Source organism: Aethalodelphis obliquidens, unplaced genomic scaffold, assembly GCF_003676395.1.
Source record: "Aethalodelphis obliquidens isolate GAN/ISIS:26980383/991018 unplaced genomic scaffold, ASM367639v1 scaffold6, whole genome shotgun sequence".
NCBI classification, from domain to species: Eukaryota; Metazoa; Chordata; class Mammalia; order Artiodactyla; family Delphinidae; genus Aethalodelphis; species Aethalodelphis obliquidens.
Window position 1 is genome coordinate 11,861,486 of NW_020837950.1, and position 22,007 is coordinate 11,883,492.

At 33.9% G+C, this 22,007-nt stretch overlaps 1 protein-coding gene and 1 pseudogene across 6 annotated transcripts in view; one reads left to right on the top strand and one right to left on the bottom strand.

Annotated features, from left to right (window-relative positions):
- PDS5A (PDS5 cohesin associated factor A) overlaps positions 1-22,007 on the top strand; it is a 128,763-nt gene that overhangs the window by 49,294 nt on the left and 57,462 nt on the right. For 4 of the 5 annotated variants that reach the window (XM_027103127.1, XM_027103124.1, XM_027103128.1 and 1 more), the window contains exons 3-12: positions 597-800; positions 1,878-1,964; positions 2,498-2,595; positions 6,810-6,936; positions 9,519-9,599; positions 11,500-11,640; positions 14,917-15,032; positions 17,196-17,290; positions 18,194-18,339; positions 21,283-21,434. In XM_027103127.1, the coding sequence (XP_026958928.1) occupies positions 597-800; positions 1,878-1,964; positions 2,498-2,595; positions 6,810-6,936; positions 9,519-9,599; positions 11,500-11,640; positions 14,917-15,032; positions 17,196-17,290; positions 18,194-18,339; positions 21,283-21,434 (1,247 nt within the window). The remainder of the gene's footprint in view (positions 1-596; positions 801-1,877; positions 1,965-2,497; positions 2,596-6,809; positions 6,937-9,518; positions 9,600-11,499; positions 11,641-14,916; positions 15,033-17,195; positions 17,291-18,193; positions 18,340-21,282; positions 21,435-22,007) is intronic. The other variant, XM_027103126.1, reaches the window with a different exon arrangement.
- Positions 14,075-14,300, bottom strand: LOC113618848 (metallothionein-1E pseudogene; annotated as a pseudogene). The gene has a single exon (XR_003432150.1). The product of XR_003432150.1 is annotated as a metallothionein-1E pseudogene (transcript).

Genomic DNA, 22,007 nt, shown 5'->3' on the forward strand with positions numbered 1-22,007 from the left:
AAATTATGGATTTTTTCATTATACCTTTTTTGCCTTTTAGAGTGATTCTAAAATGTGCATTTGTTAATTTTGAAACCATAAATAAGAACAGAGGTTATTTTATAATTAAGGCTTTTAATCAGAAGTACAACTACATAAAAATATTTAAACATGGCTTTCTATTGTGAATTGCAAAACCCATTAAAGTGTGAAATGAAATAGTTTTAAGGAGCCTAAATCAAGGCAGCTTTGATGATAAAATGTACAAGAAACATAATTGATGAGGTTGCAAAATAACAAATGATTTGCTTATCCATATGAAGCCATGAACTTTTTACCTGGGGCTAGATATAATATAATAACGAGAGTCTTTAGTTCTTCGTAAACCTGGTACAAATGCAGATAATGTATCTATCAGTAATCCAAAAGTTGGCATTTGTTCACGCTTGGAATCTTTACTCGAATTCTTAAATGAAGATGTACAAAAATTGATTGTGAATCCTCTGATGGTAACTGATTGCTAGTCTGTGTTGTAATGGAGATGATTAAATATATATACTCCACTGGTTTCTAAATATCAAGAGTTGATTATATTTTTCTTCTATATATTTTTGCAGATGGTAGTCAAAACTTTTATGGATATGGATCAGGATTCAGAAGATGAAAAACAGCAGTATCTCCCACTAGCCTTGCATCTAGCATCTGAATTTTTTCTCAGGAATCCCAATAAAGATGTGCGTCTCCTTGTAGCATGCTGTTTGGCTGACATCTTTAGAATCTATGCCCCAGAAGCTCCATATACTTCCCACGATAAACTTAAGGTAAATACAATCTTTACAAAATTGGTTTACTTTTATAGTTTAGCTTACTACCCTTAGGAACATAGGTTTCATTTTAATCATCCTGTGACCGTAAGAAGATTATATCATAAGTTCTAAAACTAATTAATTATTCATTCAATTAATATTGAGTATCCACAAAAATGATTGGTATTTTTATGTGGCATTAAAAGGTATGGATCAAAACTAGTCCCTGTCTGCTCATATCTAACCTTCAGGAATATCCATCTGAAAGCCCAGATGGCTGAATTGAAGGGGGGATGGTGGATGAATGACACTTTTCAAAACAACTATATAACAGAATTTACACATTCAAATGACTGTTTTCCCCTGCAAGTTATATTATATGCAAAACTGTATGATCATCTTGATGGTTCTGCCTTTGTTAGAAATGTTTGAGGAACTCCTCTTTTGAGTTGATCTCTTGAGCTGATTTCGTATTTTGAATACTTTTATACTTTAATCCTTTGGATTGCTTTCTTTTAAATAGTCCTAAAATCAGTTTGTTCCATACTGATACTATTTGGGGTTAAAACTTCTAAAGAAAGCTTATTAAGAAATGGAGCACTATTGTTGTGGAAAGTACAACCCTTGGACCAGTCTATTATTGCTTTTGTTCCACACAACTTTGTAGTCACTCATCAAATTCAAAACTAGGTACTGAAAATTACTATTTAATTTGGGAAATTATAATGGGAGACTCATATCCAGGTACTTAAACTGAAGATAACTGCCATAATACAAGATGAAGATAGTGAATAAAGTTCTGTACTAGAAGGGTAGCAAGATATAGAACCTATGGTCCTTTCAGAATGAGAAAGCCTAAAGATTTGCGGCAGTAATAATCTTTATTTTTGCTTCTAAAGAATGTAACTTTAGGTGATTTGCTGTTTTCCAGATATTTTAAGTAATGGACTAGGCCAGTCCCAAGTCATTGGCTAAAGGAGAATTTTCTTTTATTGTCTATAATGGAGAATATATATTGTAGACTATTAGTGTATTGTGAATGTGACAAGTATTTGTATCTAAATTAATATGTTTTATCATTTTTTAAAACAGGACATATTTTTGTTTATTACCAGACAATTAAAGGGTTTGGAGGATACAAGGAGCCCGCAGTTTCATAGATACTTTTATTTATTAGAGGTAAACAAATTTTATTTAATAAATATCACATTATTTCATGTTGTAGAAAATTCTTTATAGTAACTTTATAATGTAAAATGAATCTTTTGTTTGTTTGTTTTATACTAAGCCCACTTAAGAAAATGTCATTTACAATCTTTTTTTTTTGCTCCTTATATCCTGAAAAGATAAAGCATATTCCACTGGCAAAGCTGTTATATTATTTGAAACTTTATTTTTATATTTCTGTTTTTATTCTTTTCTAATCCCAAAAGAGATTAAGTTGAATTAATTTTCACTGTGCCCTATATTTTGTACGTATATATGTGTTACTAGCCTCTGACAGTATTTTTCAATTAGAGAAGGTTAATACCAGCAGATACGTCTTTTTAAAGATCAGAGTACGACTGTTTAAACAATTGTAATTTTATATGTTGGGCCATTATAAGTTTTACTATAGATTTATAATTCTAAAAATTAAATTTTATTAATGAGCTTGCTTTTGTGTAACTTTTATGTATGTGTAAATAATTTTATTTATTTATTTATTTAAGAATTTAGCTTGGGTTAAATCATATAACATCTGCTTTGAATTGGAAGATTGCAATGAAATTTTTATTCAGCTTTTTAGGACTCTCTTCTCAGTGATCAAGTAAGTTATTTTTTAAGCATCTCTGTCTCTTTTTCTTGCTCTGTGTATTAAAGTATCATGTACTGTGCATTTACACTAAGATCTTTTAGTTAAAAGGAAATGTTTTCCTTAGAAGAGTTAACATAAAAAGGAAAATAAATTCTGTTGTCTGAAACCTGCCTTTGTCCTTATATTACCATTTTAAATAATGGTATCAATTGTATAGGTTGACTCTTGTAAAGCAAGCGGTATGAGACCTTATATAATGAAGTACTAACTGATGAGGTGGAAATTTTAAGTATTGTAAGTATCATTAGTGAGTACTGGGAGGCATAATAGCTCAGCGGTTAAGTATACTGACTTTGATATCTTCTCATTTTAAAAAATCGTAAGCATTGCTCTTTCCTTATAGAAATAGGGACATTCATGTACAGAGGAGTTTGGTGGCTTGCCGGGGCACAAATTGCTGAACAGGAGAGCCAAAACTGATTTCAATCCAGTGTTTCATTCTGGTGTGTGTGTGTGTGTGTGTGTGTGTGTGTGTGTGACAAGTGAAATTTATTTAAATAATATACTTGGGTTTCCCTGGTGGCGCAGTGGTTGAGAGTCCGCCTGCCGATGCAGGGGACACGGGTTCGTGCCCTGGTCCAGGAAGATTCCACCCACATGCCGCAGAGCGGCTGGGCCCGTGAGCCATGGCCGCTGAGCCTGCGCGTCCGGAGCCTGTGCTCCGCAACGGGAGAGGCCACAGCGGTGAGAGGCCTGCGTACCGCAAAAAAAAAAAAAAAAAAAAAAATATATATATATATATATAATAATAATAATATACTTTATTTATTTCATGTTATCCAAAAGCATTATTATTTCAACATAAGGCTCTCTATTCAGACTTTATCTTCAGTAGCCAAGTGGCTGTTGGATAACAGCTTCTGTATTGGACAGCACATTTCTAAAGTTTTCTGTAGATTTCTTATGAATACTTTAACATATTTTTCTTTTCCTTAGATAGAATGGTAGGAAGAGAATTAACCAGAAATAAACAGGAAAGGACTGGACCAACCTGGTCTAGTGATAGAAGCTTATAAAAAAACTGCATGAGAAAAAGCTTCCTGTGGCAACTAACTGAAGGCCCTTAAATAAAAGATAAAATGTATAAACTTTACCTTTGTGTTACTTAGCTTTTGCTGCATAACAAAGTAACCCACAACTTGGTAGTTTAAAACAGATTCCATTTTATTTTGCTCATGATTCTGCTTGTCAGTTCTTTCTCTCTGGGCTGGACTTGCTCCTGTATTTGCAGTCAGTTAGCAGGACATCTGGCAGTTGGCTGAGGTAATAGGACAACTGGGTCACGTGTCACTCTCTTGTCATCCAGCAGGCTAGTTCAGACCTCTTCTTATGCTGACTGGGTTTCAAATGTAGCAAGAAGGGCACACCCCACCACACAAGCACTTTTTAAGACCTCTGCATACTTCATGTTTACTTATATTTCATTGGCCAAGCAAGGTTCATAGGCAAGCCCAGATGCAAAGGTTGGTTAGATAGACTCCATATTTTGTTGGACAGAGCAGCGTTTTAAAGGCTTGTGCATAAGAGATGGGAACAGTTTGTGGCCATTGTTTGCACTCTACCACATATTTGCAGTTTTTTCTTTTAATATTAAAATCACCAACAAAATGGAAAAAAAAAAATGCCTGACTTGTCATTCTGCCCATTTTGTGACCTTGGTTATCCACTTAAGTCCGCTTCCCACTCTGCAGTTATACTTCTTTCCTCTATTACTTTTACGTACAATCCTATCAATATTTTTCTTTACTGACTCTGAAGATCTAAGTTTATTGTTTACCTAATTATCTAATTGAAAGAATTCACAATGAGGTATCAGTAAATAAAGGACTTGCCTTTTGATAGAGTTTATTGATTTGTATTTACTGACACATTCACCATATATCTGGTATTCTTCATTCCTTCGCATATATGCAGATTTCCACCTGGTATTATTTTACTTTACTCTGAGGGACTTCCTTTAACATTTCCTATAGTTCAGGGCTACTGTTGATAGAATTCTTTCAGTTTTTATATGTCTGAAAAAGTCTTTTATTCCACCTTCATTTTTCAAAGTTATTTTCATGGTATGAATTTCAGGTTAATAGACTTTTTTTTTTCTCTTTCAGTACTGTTAAAGATGTTTCCTGCATCTTTCTCTGGCTTGCATTGTTTCTAATGATAAGTTTTGTCATTTTAAATCTTTGTTCCTCTGTAAATAATGTATCTTCTTTTTCTCTACCCACCTAAGATTTTCTCTATTACTGGTTTTAAACAGTTTGATTTTGATGTCCCATTGTGGGTGGAGCTCATAGAGGATATGTGGGTTTACCCTTCTGATTACTCTATTAGATGCCCTGTAAGTTATAAGATTTTCCACTGTAGTTGGAACATGCACATTGTTAAGACCTGTGTGAATTCCGGAAATTATTCCCTCCACGCCTTTCAGGTGGTACCTTCCCCAAACTCAAGAAATTTCCTCACCTGCGTGTGCTGATCACTAAGCACCTGAAGACTCGGGCAGGGGGGTACCCTCTGTGAGCTTGCTCTCTGAGTAGCTCTCTCCCCTCTGGTATTCTGCCCTGCAAGCTATAGTCACCCCAGACTCAGGAAAACCATTAGACTCTGCTAGTATCTTCTCTTCCCATACTGAAGCCTGGAAACTTTACCAAGTAGGAAAAGTAAGCTGCGAAAATTGTTCCCTTGTTTCAGCAGCATGTGTATAATGTCTGAAAACTGTTATTTCTTATATTCTGTCCAGTTTTTTAGTTGTTCAAGTAGGAGAGTAAATGTTACCCCTATTATTGAAGCTTGGGCTGGAACTTGTGGAAATAATTTTTAAGTCCATTTTTCATTTATCTTTCCTTCACTCCTTTCCTATCCTCAAGTGCATATGGATCTGAGAGCTATATACTCTCTTCATTCTTTTGCATCAAGCTGAATATCTGTTCTTCTTCACCCCCTACCACACACACACATCCCACTATATAATTGATCTTTCACAATCTTGGCCTGTAGTAAACAAGATATTTAAGAGAGGATATGCAAGAGGGGTATCTTTCTAAAAGGGGTATTTTTCTGCCTTGTAGAAAACTGTGTCTCTAACGATGGGACAATTTTTCTGCCAACTTTATAAATTTTTTCATCTTTGATTTTACAACTAAGTGTCCAACAGGTGTATTATACATTATTTCAAACTAATTTTTTAAAAATTATAGGTAAGAAATACATAAATGAAATAACATTTAGTTTAATCTTAATTTAAACTTCCCTGTGTCTGTAGTAGTACAACTAAGTTATATTATCTTGATTTGTCTTTGCATATGTATTCTGATAAATGTGAAAATGGATAGGTCAAGTCTTTATTTAAGATGCAGTCAGAGAGGGAGAAACCTAGATGCTCTACTAATTTATAACAATTTTGTAGCCAATTTTTTGGGGTAAGTTTGTATCAGCAGTAGAGATATTTATTGAGGAGGTCCACATTGACTCTATACTGGCTAAGGAAGCAGGACTGAAACTGATTCTTGGCTTTTTACCTCGTTGATTTTTCATTCGTTTGAAATTCTTTGAGAGATAGCAGGATGACATTTTCAGAACCTTCTAGTTATAAGTTCTGGTAAGCATTTTATATCATACTTTGGGTTTTCAGTATGGTTGAACTAAAAAGTCCAACGGCAAAAATATAGGAGTGTTGACTTAGGCTTTTTTGTGTGTTTATAGTTCTGCCTTATTTGGAGGAATTATTAAGATCAAAAAGGATAAAAAGGATGAAAAACTGCCTACCTTCATTATCTTGTACATTTTTTTTGTTTCCTTACTTAAAATTTTATCACCTTTTAAAATCCAGGGGCATATAAGCAAAGATGTCCTTTCTTTGAAGTTGACATTTTTGTTTAGTTGAATTTAACTCACTCTTTGAATTCTAATTGTATAGGGGCTTAATTAAATTTAAAGGTTTTTGTTTTTGTAAAATACTTTACAATGATATCTTAGTAGCTGTTTTAATAATCAACAAAGGGAGAAAGTAAATATAGAGCAGCCAAAGTTTCTTTGCCATTACTGGCATGGTTCCCTCAACCAGGTGAAAATCCTTTTACATTTGAGATAGTTGTTTTAAACTGGGAAGTTTTAATTTTCTTTTGTAAGCCTAATTGTTTTTTCTTTTTTTTCTTCCTCTTTTTTTAAAGCAATAGCCACAATAGGAAGGTACAAATGCACATGCTAGACTTGATGAGTTCTATCATCATGGAAGGTGATGGAGTTACTCAAGAATTATTGGACTCCATTCTTATTAACCTCATTCCTGCACATAAGGTCTGTATAGTATGAAGATATTAAAGGTTAATATTTAATGGTAGTACTACACATATGAAAAATAATTGTTTTTCACCATTTGCAATCCCATGTAATTATTCCCATTATCATTCTCCAGCCCCAAATAAAATAGAGTAACACATATTGGTCTTATAGCTATTGTTATCTTTAGAAGATATATTGATTAATATATTATGGAAGATTTTCATTCAGTTAAGTGCTGCCTATTCTCTGGAAAACTAAAAATGTTCCAGATTGATTGACCACTCATATCTAATCTAGAAATTACAAGGGATTGGAGTACTGTCTTGGTTAGTTGCTGTTTGTTTGTTTTGGAAAAGAAAATATATTTATTCTTTTGTAATGTAGATGTAGAGTGTAGGAATTTGTATTTCTTCTCAGAACCCATGTCCTACATTTTTCTTAGGCACTTTCAGAAAAAGATTTAGGCAGAAGTGGGAACTATGTGGTTAATGTTAAGGGGAAAAGGATGATTCAGAGCTGTATATTCCTCTCCATTTCCTTTTCTGTTTCTCTCTGCTAGCTCCCCCTAAGAAACTGAAGGACTTAGCTCCCTACCAGCTTCCCCTCTGGGGTGGACTCAGGCCTACCCCACTGTTGATATTTAGTCTTCTGCCCTTTTCCTCTGACTGTTCAGTGACCTATTATCAGATGTTAAATGAAGATGTATCTAATGATACTTACTCACTATAAGATGCAGTCAATTATAAATTTTTCTCCTTACTCACTATATATTATTTGCATTTTTTTAATTCAAATGAGTCTGTAATTGGTCAAAATTTTGAGAGTATGGCATAGGGGGAGTATATGTCAGGCAAAATAAAGGAAAAACTTTTTGAGGAATAGTGTATTTGGTGTTTGTATTCTAGTTAGAGGTTATTTTTAATGAGTAGGAAATATACCTTTTTAGGAAATAGGTTGCCTTAATTTTTTTCTTCCAGTTTTATCGAGTTATAAGTGACATACAGCACTGTATAAGTTTAAGGTATACAGCATAATGACTTGACTTATATTATGAAATGATTTATTTCATTTAATTTAAACATTATAAAATGTTTAGTGAACATCCATCATCTCACAGATATAAAATTAAAGAAATAGGAAAAAAATTTTTTTCTTGTGGATGAAATGTCTTAACTCTCTTAACAAGTTTCATATATAACATACAGCAGTGTTAATTAGATTTATCATGTTGTACATTATATCCCTAGTGCTTATTACCTCATAGCTGGAAGTACCTTTTGAATGCCTTCATCCAATTCTGCCCCCCCACCCCCTGCCATAACTACAAATCTGATCTCTTTTTTTGTTATTGACCTACATAACACTATGTTAATTCCTGTTACACAATATTTCTATACGTTTCAAAATGCTCACCTAAATCTAGTTACAATATATCAGCATATAAAGATATTACATAGTTATTGACTTATGTTCCTCACTCTGTGCATTTCATATCTGTGACTCATTGATTTTTCACGTGGAAGTTTGTATCTTAATCTCCCTCACCTATTTGTTTCCTCCAAGGTTGCCTTAATTTTGAGATAATCTTATCCTCTTGCCAATGGAATAAAAACCTGGAGCAAGTGTCAGGAATCTACAGTTTGTAGACCAAATCCTACCCACTGCCTATTTATGTAAAAGTTTTATTTGAAAACAGCCATGCTTATTTGTTTTCATTTTGTCCGTGGTTGCTTCCTGCTACAACAGCCAGAGTTGTGTAGTTGCAGTGGTGACGATAAGGCTGGCTAATAAAGCCTAAACTATTTACCATCTGGCTCTTTGCATAAAAAGTTTGCTGACTACTAACCTAGAGTATAGGATGTCCTTGCCTTTTTGGGGGATAGGTGCGAGATGATGGTCAGTGAATCTCAGGTTGGTCTAAAACTGCAAAGTGTGGAGATGTTAATGGGTACTCTTCAACACAAGAATTCCATTTTCAGTAAGTTTTTAAAAATTAAATATATGTCTTTTCTATAGGCTTCCTCAGACCCTTTAATTTGTTACCATGCATTGGGAATCTTGAGGAGTGAAGACAGTATTTGGCGTTTTAAAAACATAATTGGCTGAGAATTTTACCAGAAACACTTACCAGGTCCACTCTTGCTCAGAACAGACGTTAATTAGACGGTGAAATACTGAGGATAGTGGGTTCGAAAGGGGTGTGTGCGTGCGTGCGTGCGTGTGTGTGTATTTGTTTAGGATGCATGGGTGTGATTGCCAGTTCAAATTGGTTAACAAACAAAACCAAAAAGCCTTAGGTCCAATTTAAGTTAAGTAAAACTAAACTTAATATAGGGTTGGGCTTTTGGCTAATTATCTAATGTATTTTAGTTTTTGATTCATGGTTATGCTATTTGCAACTTCTGCATTTATGACCACTTGACTAGCAGATATTGGGTAAATGGAGTTTACCAATTTACCATTTAACTGAATGGAGTTCAGTTATATTTTTTGCTTCATATTTTGTGGACTTGAAGACATTGGTGTTCTAGTGTTGCTATCTAGATCATAAATTCACTGATTCATTTGTAACTTTGCATATTTTTATTGTGTTTCAGAACTTAAATAAACAGTCCTTTGACCTCGCAAAAGTCCTATTGAAAAGGACAGTCCAGACTATTGAGGCATGCATTGCCAATGTATGTATTTCTGCCTATATTTTTTTTCATAATTCTATAGTTCTTAATCCATTGTACTAATTTATTGAAACCTTTCACATAAAGGCTTATTTAGCCTGTAAACAGTTTCATCTTTTTATAAGAAATATATAAAAAACTGATATGTCTAAATGTAACTAAATGCAGCATAACTTTGTAAGCTATAGACATTATTTTTAAATGGCATAAGATGGGAGGATGTTATTTTATGAAAATTTGTTTACAGTTTCTACTCTTTTTTCTACTGCCTTTGTGTTTATCTTTTTATCTCCTGGATATGCTGACCTCTTTCACTTTCTCCTTTCATCTTTATCTGTGGGTCTCTCTCTATTTTCTTCTTCATGTCTCTAGGCCATTCTTCTGAACCTTTTTGGTTTGCTTTCTTAAATAATTGTTATAGAGTAATAAATTTTTTTTTTTACTTTATTGAATAGAAGTTTTTTCGTTTTCTTTTTGTTCTTTAAAAAATCAATGAAGTAATTTGGAAAAAAAATTATAATTCTACTACCTTAATGTAGCAATTTCATTATTGAACATTTGCTCAAACTCCTACCTATTTTTTTCATATATAAAACTTTGAATTGTCTTCATTTATACATGTATTTCCATATTTTGATTTTTTTATTTATGATAAGAATGACTATAAATGTTCCTTTGAATTCACATATAATTTACCTAATCATTTCCCTCTTGCCTCACATTTATATTTTTTCAGTGTTTTCCTTTAGTAACTATCTTTAGTAACTGTCTTTGTAGCATTTCTCTATTGTTTAATTATTTTCTACATATAAAAACCCAAGTGAGAGTCTGTTAATTTAAATGGTATGAATTATTAGTATTATTTATATTACTAAATAAATACTTAAACGTGGTAAAAAAAAATGTTTTCTCAAGTAGTACAAAAGGTATACAGTGAAAATTGTCTCTTCAAACCCTGAATACTCTATTCTTAATTCTCAGAAATAGGCATCACCAATAGATTTTCATGTATCCTTTCAGAATTTGTGTTCTGTGCTTATTTGTGTGTGCATGTGTACTTTTTAGTTTTGTTAAAACTATTTTCCTTACTCTTTGCAAGGTCTGTGTAATAAATATTAATGTTTTCTAACTCTTAATGTGTGTTGCTTTTCAAAAGAAATATATCATTTGATGATACTACCAAAAACATATGCTCAAATCGGTTGCATACAGCTGCCTCTGTAGCATTTTTACATTTAATTTTTTTTCTAAGTTTATGTGTGTTAGCAAGGAGTGGAGGTATCTTTTAATATGTGCTTTTATATTCTCTCTCTTTCTTTTTCCTAGAATTCTTTTAAATTATCAGCCTTTGTATCATCACATTTTCCTTCTCTTTGTCCTCTGAGTTACAGTGTTTTTGACTTTCTGGGTATTTAAAAAAAAACCAAACAACTCATCCTCCACCTTCAATTATTCTTTATTACTAAACTAATAGAGAGAATCCTCAAACTTAAATAAAAATTCAAAAGATTAAGACTTTTAAAAATTTTCTGTGCTATAAAAGGAAATTTCTCAATAAAATTCTCTATAATGAATTACATAAACTATCTAAATTGTTTTGTTTTAATGAAAGTTAAGATTCCTAGAATTGTCATCCTAATTTGAAAGAAAGCTAACAACTCAATTACTTTTTATCTCTTTCATGTAACATTCATAATTTGATGATATTTAGAGGTTTATTTCTTCTGTTTTGGTGGACTGTCCTATCATATATATTAGTAATTTAAACATCTGTTCTTTTTCACCGCCTTCACTTGTATATGGAATGCCTAATTATATCGTTTTCTTTTAACATGTTTATAAAAAAACCTATCTAAGTTTTTAAATGAAACGGATATTTTATTTTTATGTTTATCTCCTGTAGTTTTTCAATCAAGTCCTGGTGCTGGGAAGATCATCAGTAAGTGATTTGTCAGAACATGTATTTGATCTGATTCAGGAACTTTTTGCTATAGATCCTCATTTATTATTATCTGTCATGCCGCAGCTTGAATTCAAACTGAAGGTAGGACTGACTATAATTTCTAAGCCCTTTAACATTTAAGAGAAAAATATATATCATATTGTTTTTCTCTAACTGTAAAAGAATAAAATGTGAGTTCAGTTTACCTTCTTATATTTAGTTAAGGTATGCATTTTTTAAACTTTTTATTTTATATTGGAGTATAGTTGGTTAGCAGTGTTGATAGTTTGTTGATCAAACTGTCAACATATAGTTGATAGTTTCAGGTGTACAGCAAAGTGATTCAGTTATGCACGTGGGCTTTCTCTAGTTGCATTGAGCAGGAGCTACTCTTTGTTGTGGTGCGTGGGCTTCTCATTGTGGTGGCTTCTCTTGTTGCTGAGCACAGGCTCTAGGGTGCGTAGGCTTCAGTAGTTGTGGTGCGTGGGCTCAGTAGTTGTGGCTCGTGAGGTTCAGAGTAGTTTAGGTACTATCTATATATAATTAGGGTGCCCCCTTTGGAGTCACCAGTGTGTGCTAAGCAGATAGCCTAGGAAGTTTTTATAGCTGTGGCGATTTTCTGTAGTTATATCCCTGAATCATATAGCTACAGCTTTTTATAGTTAAAAGTCCTAGGTTACAGTCCTCTGAGAACAATAAAAATACTTGAGAAAATGCTTCAACATAACAGTTTGTTTGATTTTGCTTTATACTGGGCCACTGCATGCAACTGTATACACTGTCCACTGTGTGGGTCCATAGTGCTATTATCGCTTATGTTTTAAGGGATACTCTGGAGTTGTGCTACTTAGCAGCTTTGCTATAGTCAGAAAATTTGCCACATTTTATATATAAGACTTTTTTCATGTTAGGCAGAGATAGACATTTACATTTATTCACCAATTTAAAACATAAAACAGTCATAATTGCTTTATTTTGGTTTTAGAAAATTTTTACAGAGAATTGTTCTGAATCAATTACTTTGTAATTAGAAGCAGTAACAGAGTGGTTACCTTTTTCAACTAAGGTTGAAGAAAAATAAAAACTAGGTGGCCATTTGAATTTCTTTCAGAAAGTCACTGGTAAATTACTAATGCAGAATTTCTCATTTTACCCATTATTTTAATTAACATTATATATATATATATATATATATTTGTATTCAAACAATGTATTAGGTAATATCTTAATGAGATAATTTTCACTTTGGTATAGATTACTAATAACAGCTGTACATCAGAGACACCAAATGATTTTTGCACCAGAAAAAAATTACCAGCACTATCATCATATTCCAACCTCACTCAGAGAACATATTTAAAAATTCAAAAAGGCAGGGGGTGGCTTCCCTGGTGGCGCAGTGGTTGAGAGTCTGCCTGCCAATGCAGGGGACACAGGTTCAAGCCCTGGTCCGGGAAGATCCCACATGCCGCGGAGCAACAAAGCCCGTGTGCCACAACTACCGAACCTGTGCTCTAGAGCCTGCGAGCCACAACTACTGAAGCCTGTGTGCCTAGAGCCCGTGTTCTGCAACAAGAGAAGCCATCACAATGAGAAGCCCGTGCACCGCAAGGAAGAGTAGCCTCCCCTCTCCGCAACTAGAGAAAGCCCGTGCGCAACGAAGACCCAGTGCAGCCAAGAATTTAAATTAAAAAGAAAAAGAAGGCAGGGGGTGGGAGCGAGTTTTCATTTAATTTTATTTCAGTAGTTAAATTACATAGATGTGAAATGTCACATTTGAAATAATCACTAAGCTACTAAAGTAGTCACCTTCAAGTAAAGTAAAATTTCCAGTTTTTCTAGTGTTTGACATTTAAGGGATAGATTGATTTTTCTTTAAAAAAATAAATCATGTTGGATACTAAGTTGGACTTACTTACCAAAAGGCAGCACTAATCTGCATTGTAGTCACATTGCTTGCGAAAAACTTTGTGAAAGAAAATCATTTTTGTAGTTATAAGTGTTAAAGCTTGAATTTTCATTTTTATCTTTGTTTAGTAAGTGTGCCTATTTTAACCACAAAACCCCTATCCCTGAGAGTTGAGACATTCTTAAGGAAAAGATGATATCCTGGAGTCATTTTTCTTTTTTCACTTACTGCCTTTGCCCATAAATATTTTTTTTATTGACTTGCTGGTATTGCTTTAGACACATTATATTTGAACACTTTACAAATTAGCAACTGCTTTTCATTATTGCTTTTCTTTTCCTAGTGAATATGTGACTTTTAAAAAGTTTCATGCACCATATGGTTTCAGAATAACTTAATTTATATTAAGACATGACATCACTAGTGAAAACTAGAACACTTTTTATAGAGTATATTGATTCAGGATAAGAAAATAGGCCTCTATCAAAAAATAACTTTAAGTTTTGTTTTGGTTTAAGTCAACAACTTTTATTACAACTCACATATTTCATAGAAAAAAGAATGTAGCGTCAGGTCCAGTTGTGTGAAAAACGGTAAAATGCAGGTTTGTCCTGGTTGCTCTCTTGACACCCGGGGCAGGCTCTCCGCGACACCAGGCACAGCAGCTTCACTTGTCCGAGGCCCCTTTGCAGACGCAGCCCTGGGCACACTTGGCGCAGCCCACGGGGCAGCAGGAGCAGCAGCTCTTCTTGCAGGAGGTGCATGTGCAGGCTTTGCAGGTGCAGGAGCCAGTGCAGCTGCAGGAGCCGCCAGTGGGGCAGGAGCACTTGGGGTCCATCTGGAGGAGAAGTGAGGCCCAAGGTCCAAAGCACGGGACGAAGCCGGTTCACTGGTCCGGTGGGGGGCATCAAGTTTTGATTTTTGGTAGTGTTCAGTTCACCTGACCTTTTAGGTACTCTTAAGATTCATGCTCTTCTATTAAAATGAGTTTTCCTGAATCATGACATTATTCAGTATCATGTGCTCCAGTCAGCAGGGGAACCTTGATTAAAACTTCATGTATCAAAACCTTAATTGATGTGGGTTTATGTTGGAGATCAAATTATAGGATTAGGGCAGGAATTATTTGTAGCTCTTCCCTTTATAGAATTTTTTCTAGGACTCTTACGGAATGTTAGAATTGAATGATTATCTTCATGTTTCTACAGCATCTGTACAGATTGCAAACAAGCAGTGAAGTAGGCATATATTAACAGTTGGGAGTGTATGAAATAAGAGCAAAGAACCTGATGATCTAACATGGAATCAAGTCAACTTCTGCACAGTAAATGAGAGAACATGATATTTTAAAGTTCTTATCATTTTAAGCAGAAATAATGAAATTGTAGCTTCTCAGAAATGTTTCATGTTATTTTTTTGTAATCTGATGAATAAACCTCAGGGTTTATTTATTTTCTTTTTTCCCTTAGAGCAATGATGGAGAAGAGCGATTAGCTGTTGTTCGACTTTTAGCTAAATTGTTTGGTTCTAAAGATTCCGATTTGGCAACACAGAATCGTCCTCTGTGGCAGTGTTTTCTTGGACGGTAAGAGAACATAATTCTGTGGATTCTAACTTTTATATTTTGGAGGCTAGTGAATGTGGCGCACTTGATTAAAACCACACATATCAAAACTTTGATATGTGTTTGTGTCTTTAGTACCTGTGTTGCTGTCTTTATTGGAGAATAAATTGTAAGACAAATTCTTTATGAAGAAAGCTTTGTCTTATTTACCCACATAACAGGTTTTAATCTTTTTTGTGTGTGCTAAAATAATGTCATTAGAATAAATAATTCACATCTGAGAATGTTCAGAGTCTTAAATTTTTTAAATAAGTCATGAGACTGAAGACATCATGGTCCAAAACATGCTAGTATGTACTATGTGTTTTTTTCTAGAAGTTTTCTAGGTGTTAAACTTCTAGAAAAAAACATAGACAGTACACACTTACTGGTTTTAGTAGTATGCTTTTGGATGTGTCTCCTCAGGCAAGGGAAACAAAAGCAAAAATAAACACATGGGACTACATCAAACGAAAAAGCTTTTGCACAGCAAAGAAAACTATCAACAAAATGAAAAGGCCACCTGCTGAATGGGAGAAGATATTTGCAAATGATATATGTGATAAGGGGTTAATATCTAAAATATACAAAGAACTCATACATAAGTCAACCTGATTTAAAAATGGGCAGAGGATCTGAATACACATTTTTCCATAGAAGACATACAGATGTCAACAGACACATGAAAAGATGCTCAACATCACTAATCATCAGGGAAATGCAAATCGAAACCACAGTGAGATATCACCTCACACCTGTCAGGAAGACTGTTACCAAAAAGACAACAAATAACAAGTGTTGGCAAGAATGTGGAGAAAAGAACTGTGTACTGTTGGTGGCAATGTAAATTGGTACAGCCACTATGTGAAATAGTATGGAGGTTCCTCAAACATTTAAAAATAGAACTATTGGGAATTCTCTGGCAGTCAGTGGTTAGGGTTCATGCTCTCACTGCCAAGGGCCCAGGTTCAATCCCTGGTCAGGGAACTAAAATCCCACAAGCCACACAGTGTGGCCAAAAAAAATAATAATGATGAAAAATAAAAATAGAACTATTATTTGTCTGAAGAAAATAAAAACACTAATCAGAAAAGATACATGCACTAGCTCTATGTTCATTGTGGCATTATTTATAACAGCCAAGATATGGAAGCAACCCAAGTACCCAGTCAGTAGATGAATGGATAAAGTAGATGTGGTATATACATGAACAATGGAATTTTACTCATCCATAAAAAAAGAATGAAATTTTGCAATTTGGGATAACATGGACGGATCTAGAGAGTATTATGCTAAATGTAATAAGTCAAACAGAGAAAGACAAATACTGTGTGATTTCATTTACATATGGAATTTAAAAAACAAAACAAATGACCAAACATAACAAAACAGAAACAGAGTCATAGATAAGGAGAGCAAACAGGTGGTTGCCAGAGGGGAAGAGGGTTGGGAGAGGAAACAAATGGGTAAGGGAGATTAAGGGGTAAAAAAATCACATTATTCATAATTAATATGTTTTTAAATTGCCCAATAAATTTAAAACTTGAGAGTTTCTCAGCTTATCCTTATTATATGCAGTTCTGAATTGACATACTGAGTTTCATATTATTAAGTTCTTAAAATATATTAGACCTAAAATAGCAGTTACAGGTTGGTCCCAGCCATATGAAACTTTTTTGCTATGAGGCAATATGGCACATGTATTTTATGTACTTATCTTTGAATTTCTGGGTCTGCCTCATATATGATTTGCTTTCTACCTCACATTCCTCTAGTATTTTCCTCCTATTAACTTCTTTCAAATAGATTTTGTGCATTTTGAATATTTATTTTTTGTTTTGTAGCATAATTTTAAGCTCCAATTTTTGGTTCTCCAGTGAAGGTAGTTTGGGTTGGGGGATGTGTTTATACCGTTTTTGTTTTAGCATGGTGAAAAAATCCTGTTGTAAAAAATATTCTTGTGAAATTATGTATCTTTTTACTTTATATTCTTCCTTCAGTCCAAGTTAACTGTCATTTTAATAAACCAACACATCTTATAATCAGTAACTTGTTGTTTATAGGTATTTACGTAGCGTTGATATACCTTATTTGAAAATAGTTATTTTGCCTTACAACTAATATTAGCAATCTTTTTCTATGTAGATTCAATGACATTCACGTTCCTGTGAGATTAGAAAGTGTGAAATTTGCGAGTCACTGTTTAATGAATCACCCAGATTTAGCAAAGGATCTCACAGGTAAGGTAGCTGGTTTATTGAAGTATGAGAGTAATCACACAAATATATTTTAGTTGTGGCTTTTGACTTTAACTTCGGTTTCTGAATAGGTTTCACTCTGGCACTCTTTCAGGTCTCTATCAGTCATGGACAACTAGTAAGGGATTTCATGTTTATACAGTAAAATTACATTTGAAATCTTCACATTGTAATCCTTTGGAATTTTCTGGAAATCATAGTTTGAGGAAGTAGACTCTTCCTTATGACTCTGGGTTTGGGCACAAATCATTATATCTGTGTGATAATTAAATATAGTAACATATCTAATAATAGGTGGGAAAATGATTTCTTCTGAAGTAGACTAGAATTTCTCATTCTTCACTTGAAGTAGAGCATTTAAACCTACTTACTTGGTTGTAACAAATAAATAACTGCTATCAAAATATTGTTTACCAAAAAAGAGGAAATAACTTTATTTGTATCGTAGTTATTTAGGATTTTTTTTAGAGGTCACAATGTTATTTTATGTTGCGTAATGTGAAGATATATACCTATCAGCAAACTTGCTATAAGCATTTTTACTATATTTTAAGTCTTTTAATATGTATCGTTAACTTAAATTCTAAACTGTATTAAATCAGGTGCTGATTTGATTTCAGGTGCCGATTTGGCTTTTCCAGAATAGTTGATATAAAATGTTTTATTAAGATGTGACTTTACAGTAATAAATAGTGTGGTATAGTTTATTTTGTTATTATGTAGGGTATTGCCACCTGAAAAATTAAATAATTTTAATTTATGCCACATTTTACAATCATTGTTCCAGTATGGACATAAACTTAAAAGCATTAGGGTTTTTTTTGTCATTCTGAACATAGTGAATGTTATAGCTAACATTTAGCTTACTTTTTTCTCCTATTTCAGAATACTTGAAAGTTAGATCACATGATCCAGAAGAAGCTATTCGTCATGATGTCATTGTTACTATAATAACAGCTGCCAAAAGAGACCTTGCCTTAGTAAATGATCAGCTACTTGGCTTTGTAAGAGAAAGAACACTGGACAAACGGGTAAAATCTGAGGAATTTTATTCTTTTATAATTTACTGTGTTTACATTGTTAGCAAAATACAATAGAAATTATTTTCTATTTAAAGTTTTTCTGTGTGAAAGTCAAACTAATACAATACCAAATAAAAAGCTAATAATTTGTATGTTTCCTGTGTATCTTTTAATTATCTTTACAAATGAATACATTGGATTCTGTAGCTTTTCAGATCTTAGGCATGGGTTTTTTAGCCTACCTTTACAAAAAGAGCAGCTAAATTAAAGTTTTATTTTACCTTTACACTTACATGATGAGTTTCAGAAGGATAGTGATTGATCACCAGTATTTATTTCTTTTATAGTTAGCATCTTCAAAAGTAACTGTCTTAGAATATCATACTTTCTGTGGAAGTGGTGTTTCCATATTGCTGTGCTAAGCTAAGGGCCGAAATGATGTTTAGTTACTATTCTTTTTGTGTAATTTCCTCCATGTGGATGCAGTTAAAAACGTGGGTTGATAAAGAAAAGCAGTACTAAGAACAGTAGTAGCAGTTGCTAAGAAAGTGTCAACCATGAGTAAGAGATACACAGGCAAGGCAGGCTGATTAAATGTGTTACTTATTAACATCTTCAACAAAGGTTGCCTTTGCAGTGTGGTATTTTATTTGAAGCATAGTTGAAAATCTGCTACCCTCTTGAAACCAATGTAATTTAGCTATAATTTCAGGGTAGAAAAGCAGTATCTTGCTATAGAGATATAGCAAGATGCATTCTTTTTTTTTAACATCTTTATTGGCGTATAATTGCTTTACATTGTTGTGTTAGTTTCTGCTGTATAACAAAGTGAATCAGCTATATATATACATATATCCCCATATCACCTCCGTCTTGCGTCTCCCCACCACCCTCCCTATCCCACCCCTCTAGGTGGAGACAAAGCACTGAGCTGATCTCTCTGTGCCATGCGGCTGCTTCCCACTAGCTCTCTGTTTTACATTTGGTAGCGTATATATGTCCATGCCACTCTCTCACTTCGTCCCAGCTTACCCTTCCCCCTCCCCGTGTCCTCAAGTCCATTCTCTGTGTCTTTATTCCTGTCCTGCCCCTAGGTTCTTCAGAACCTTTTTTGGTTTTTTTTTAGATTCCATATATAATGTGCTAGCATACGGTATTTGTTTTTCTCTTTCTGACTTACTTCACTCTGTAGGACAGACTCTAGGTCCATCCACCTCACTACAAATAACTCAATTTCATTTCTTTTTATGGCTGAGTAATATTCCATTGTATATATGTGCCACATCTTCTTTATCCATTCATCTGTCGATAGACACTTAGGAGCAAGATGCATTCCTTAAGTTCTTTTGAAATAGTCGTAGGAAACAGATACATAAAGTAGACACCGTCTAACTTGTTCAACTGTGTCAGTAATTCTAACTCTGAGAGTTTTTTCCCCTTGGCTTTAATTTAAATGAAATGACACTCCCTACTGGTTAGTTGTTAACTACCCCCTCTCCCCTGCCCCCTACTCCCAAACCAGATTTCAGGTATTGCCGTTTGTGTTACTTCCTCCTTTTAGAAACAGTTCACTCCTACTCCTGTCAGTGTTTGTTTATAGTTTCAGGAAGAGTTGAATAAATGATTCTTGCTAACTGAGACTGTATGATATGGTCTAATAATTCAAATAACACCTACTGTACATTTTAGGAACTGGTTTTTGGTGTAATGAATTAAATGACCTTGAGTATAGCCTTTCTGAATTTTGTTTTCTATAAAATGTGGGGACAGGACTTAAATCTTTGATTTCACGGCTTACATTCTTTTGTTTCATGTTAGACATGTCAAAAGACATCTGTTACCTGTTATATGGGAACAGAATTTCATTTCATCTACCAAATAGCATACAAATGAGAAAATTATACTAAAAAATTATAAGAAAGTATTAACTTAAACAAGCCAAAGATGGGACTCCCCTGGTGCCACAGTGGTTGAGAATCTGCCTGCCAATGCAGGGGACATGGGTTCAAGCCCTGGTCTGGGAAGATCCCACATGCCGCGGAGCAGCTAAGCATGTGCGCCACACCTATTGAGCCTGCGCTCTAGAGCCTGCGAGCCACAACTACTGAACCCACGCACCACAACCAAGAATAGCCCCCGCTTGCCACAACTAGGGAAAGCCCGCGTGCAGCAAGGAAGACCTAATGCAGCCACAAAATAAATAAATATATTTTTTAAAAAATAAGCCAAAGATAAGTATACTCTGATTTGTTATTGAGACAAATAACTTGTGATTATTATTACATCGTACTGTTGTTCTAACTCTAGATTTTTATAGTCTACTTTTCTGTCCACTCTCCTCTCACCACCTTTCTTTCCTCCTCATAAACCATTCCAATCTCTTTAAGTCCCAAAGAATCTTTCACGGACTAGGATGTGACTAGGTAAATAATTTGCCCTTTTAATCCACGTAAGGAAGTTCACTTAAGATGATCACTAAGGTGCTTTCCAACTTTGTAATTCTAAAATCTTGATACTAAATTTTGCTCTTATTATTCTGAGTTAATATCAAAAGGGATGTAACTAGGACAAAACATTCCAGACGATAGGGCTTTTGTTTGCAGAGTGAATTATACGCTTTCTCTTTTATTTTTTAATCACTTCTAAAACTTGGCCAAATTTTTTTTAGACAGAATCTAATGAAATCTTTGTAAGATTTACTATTGCTTGGCTTTGAGGGAAATAAAAAATTGGTAGGTGATTTAGCAGTATTTGCACTGGATGATTTCTAAATAGGAACATAATCAAAATTGTTGGTTAAGTGATTTGTCTGCCTTTTTTGAAAATTAATATTGTGCTAATCTATGCACACATAAATCTCATTGTGCAACCTAGTGAAGAAATGGTAATTTTTGCAGATTTGTATACTAAAGTTTGGTATGTAGCTTATCCAATAAACTTTATACTTTCTAGTGGCGAGTAAGAAAAGAAGCTATGATGGGTCTGGCTCAGCTTTATAAGAAATACTGTCTTCATGGTGAAGCAGGAAAGGAAGCTGCAGAGAAAGTCAGCTGGATAAAGGACAAACTTTTGCATATATATTATCAGAATAGCATCGATGACAAGTGAGTCTAATTTGTTGGTAAAATGGTTGAATATAAAAGTGCTTTTAATTTTTAAGTATTTCTGTTTAATTTTTTCATAATAATTAGTTTCTCTAAGTTTAGAAACCACTTTCTACATATTTAGACATACCATGTTTAAATAAGATTCCAGCCAAGACTGTGAGTTAGCATAATAATAGTGAAATATGCATGAGATTTGGACTCAGACCAGAGACCAAATATTCATTCTGCCCGTTATTAGATCTGTGCCCATGCACAGCTGATTTAACTTCTGTGTACTTGATTTTATCTAAAAAGGAGTAATAATAAGCCTTTCTTACAGAATTGTCTTATGGATTAAATAAAATAATGAATGTAATGCCCCCTAGCTTACTGCCTGGCAGAGTAACACTATTTAATAACTGTTAGTTATTTTTTCCTTTTTACAACACTGTAAGTACCAATAGAGGTATTACTGTATTTTTTTATTGAAGTATAAGTGACATACAGAATTACATTAAATTTCAAGTGTATGACATAATGATTCTATATTTGTATATATTGCCTAATGATCACCACAATGTCTTTAACATT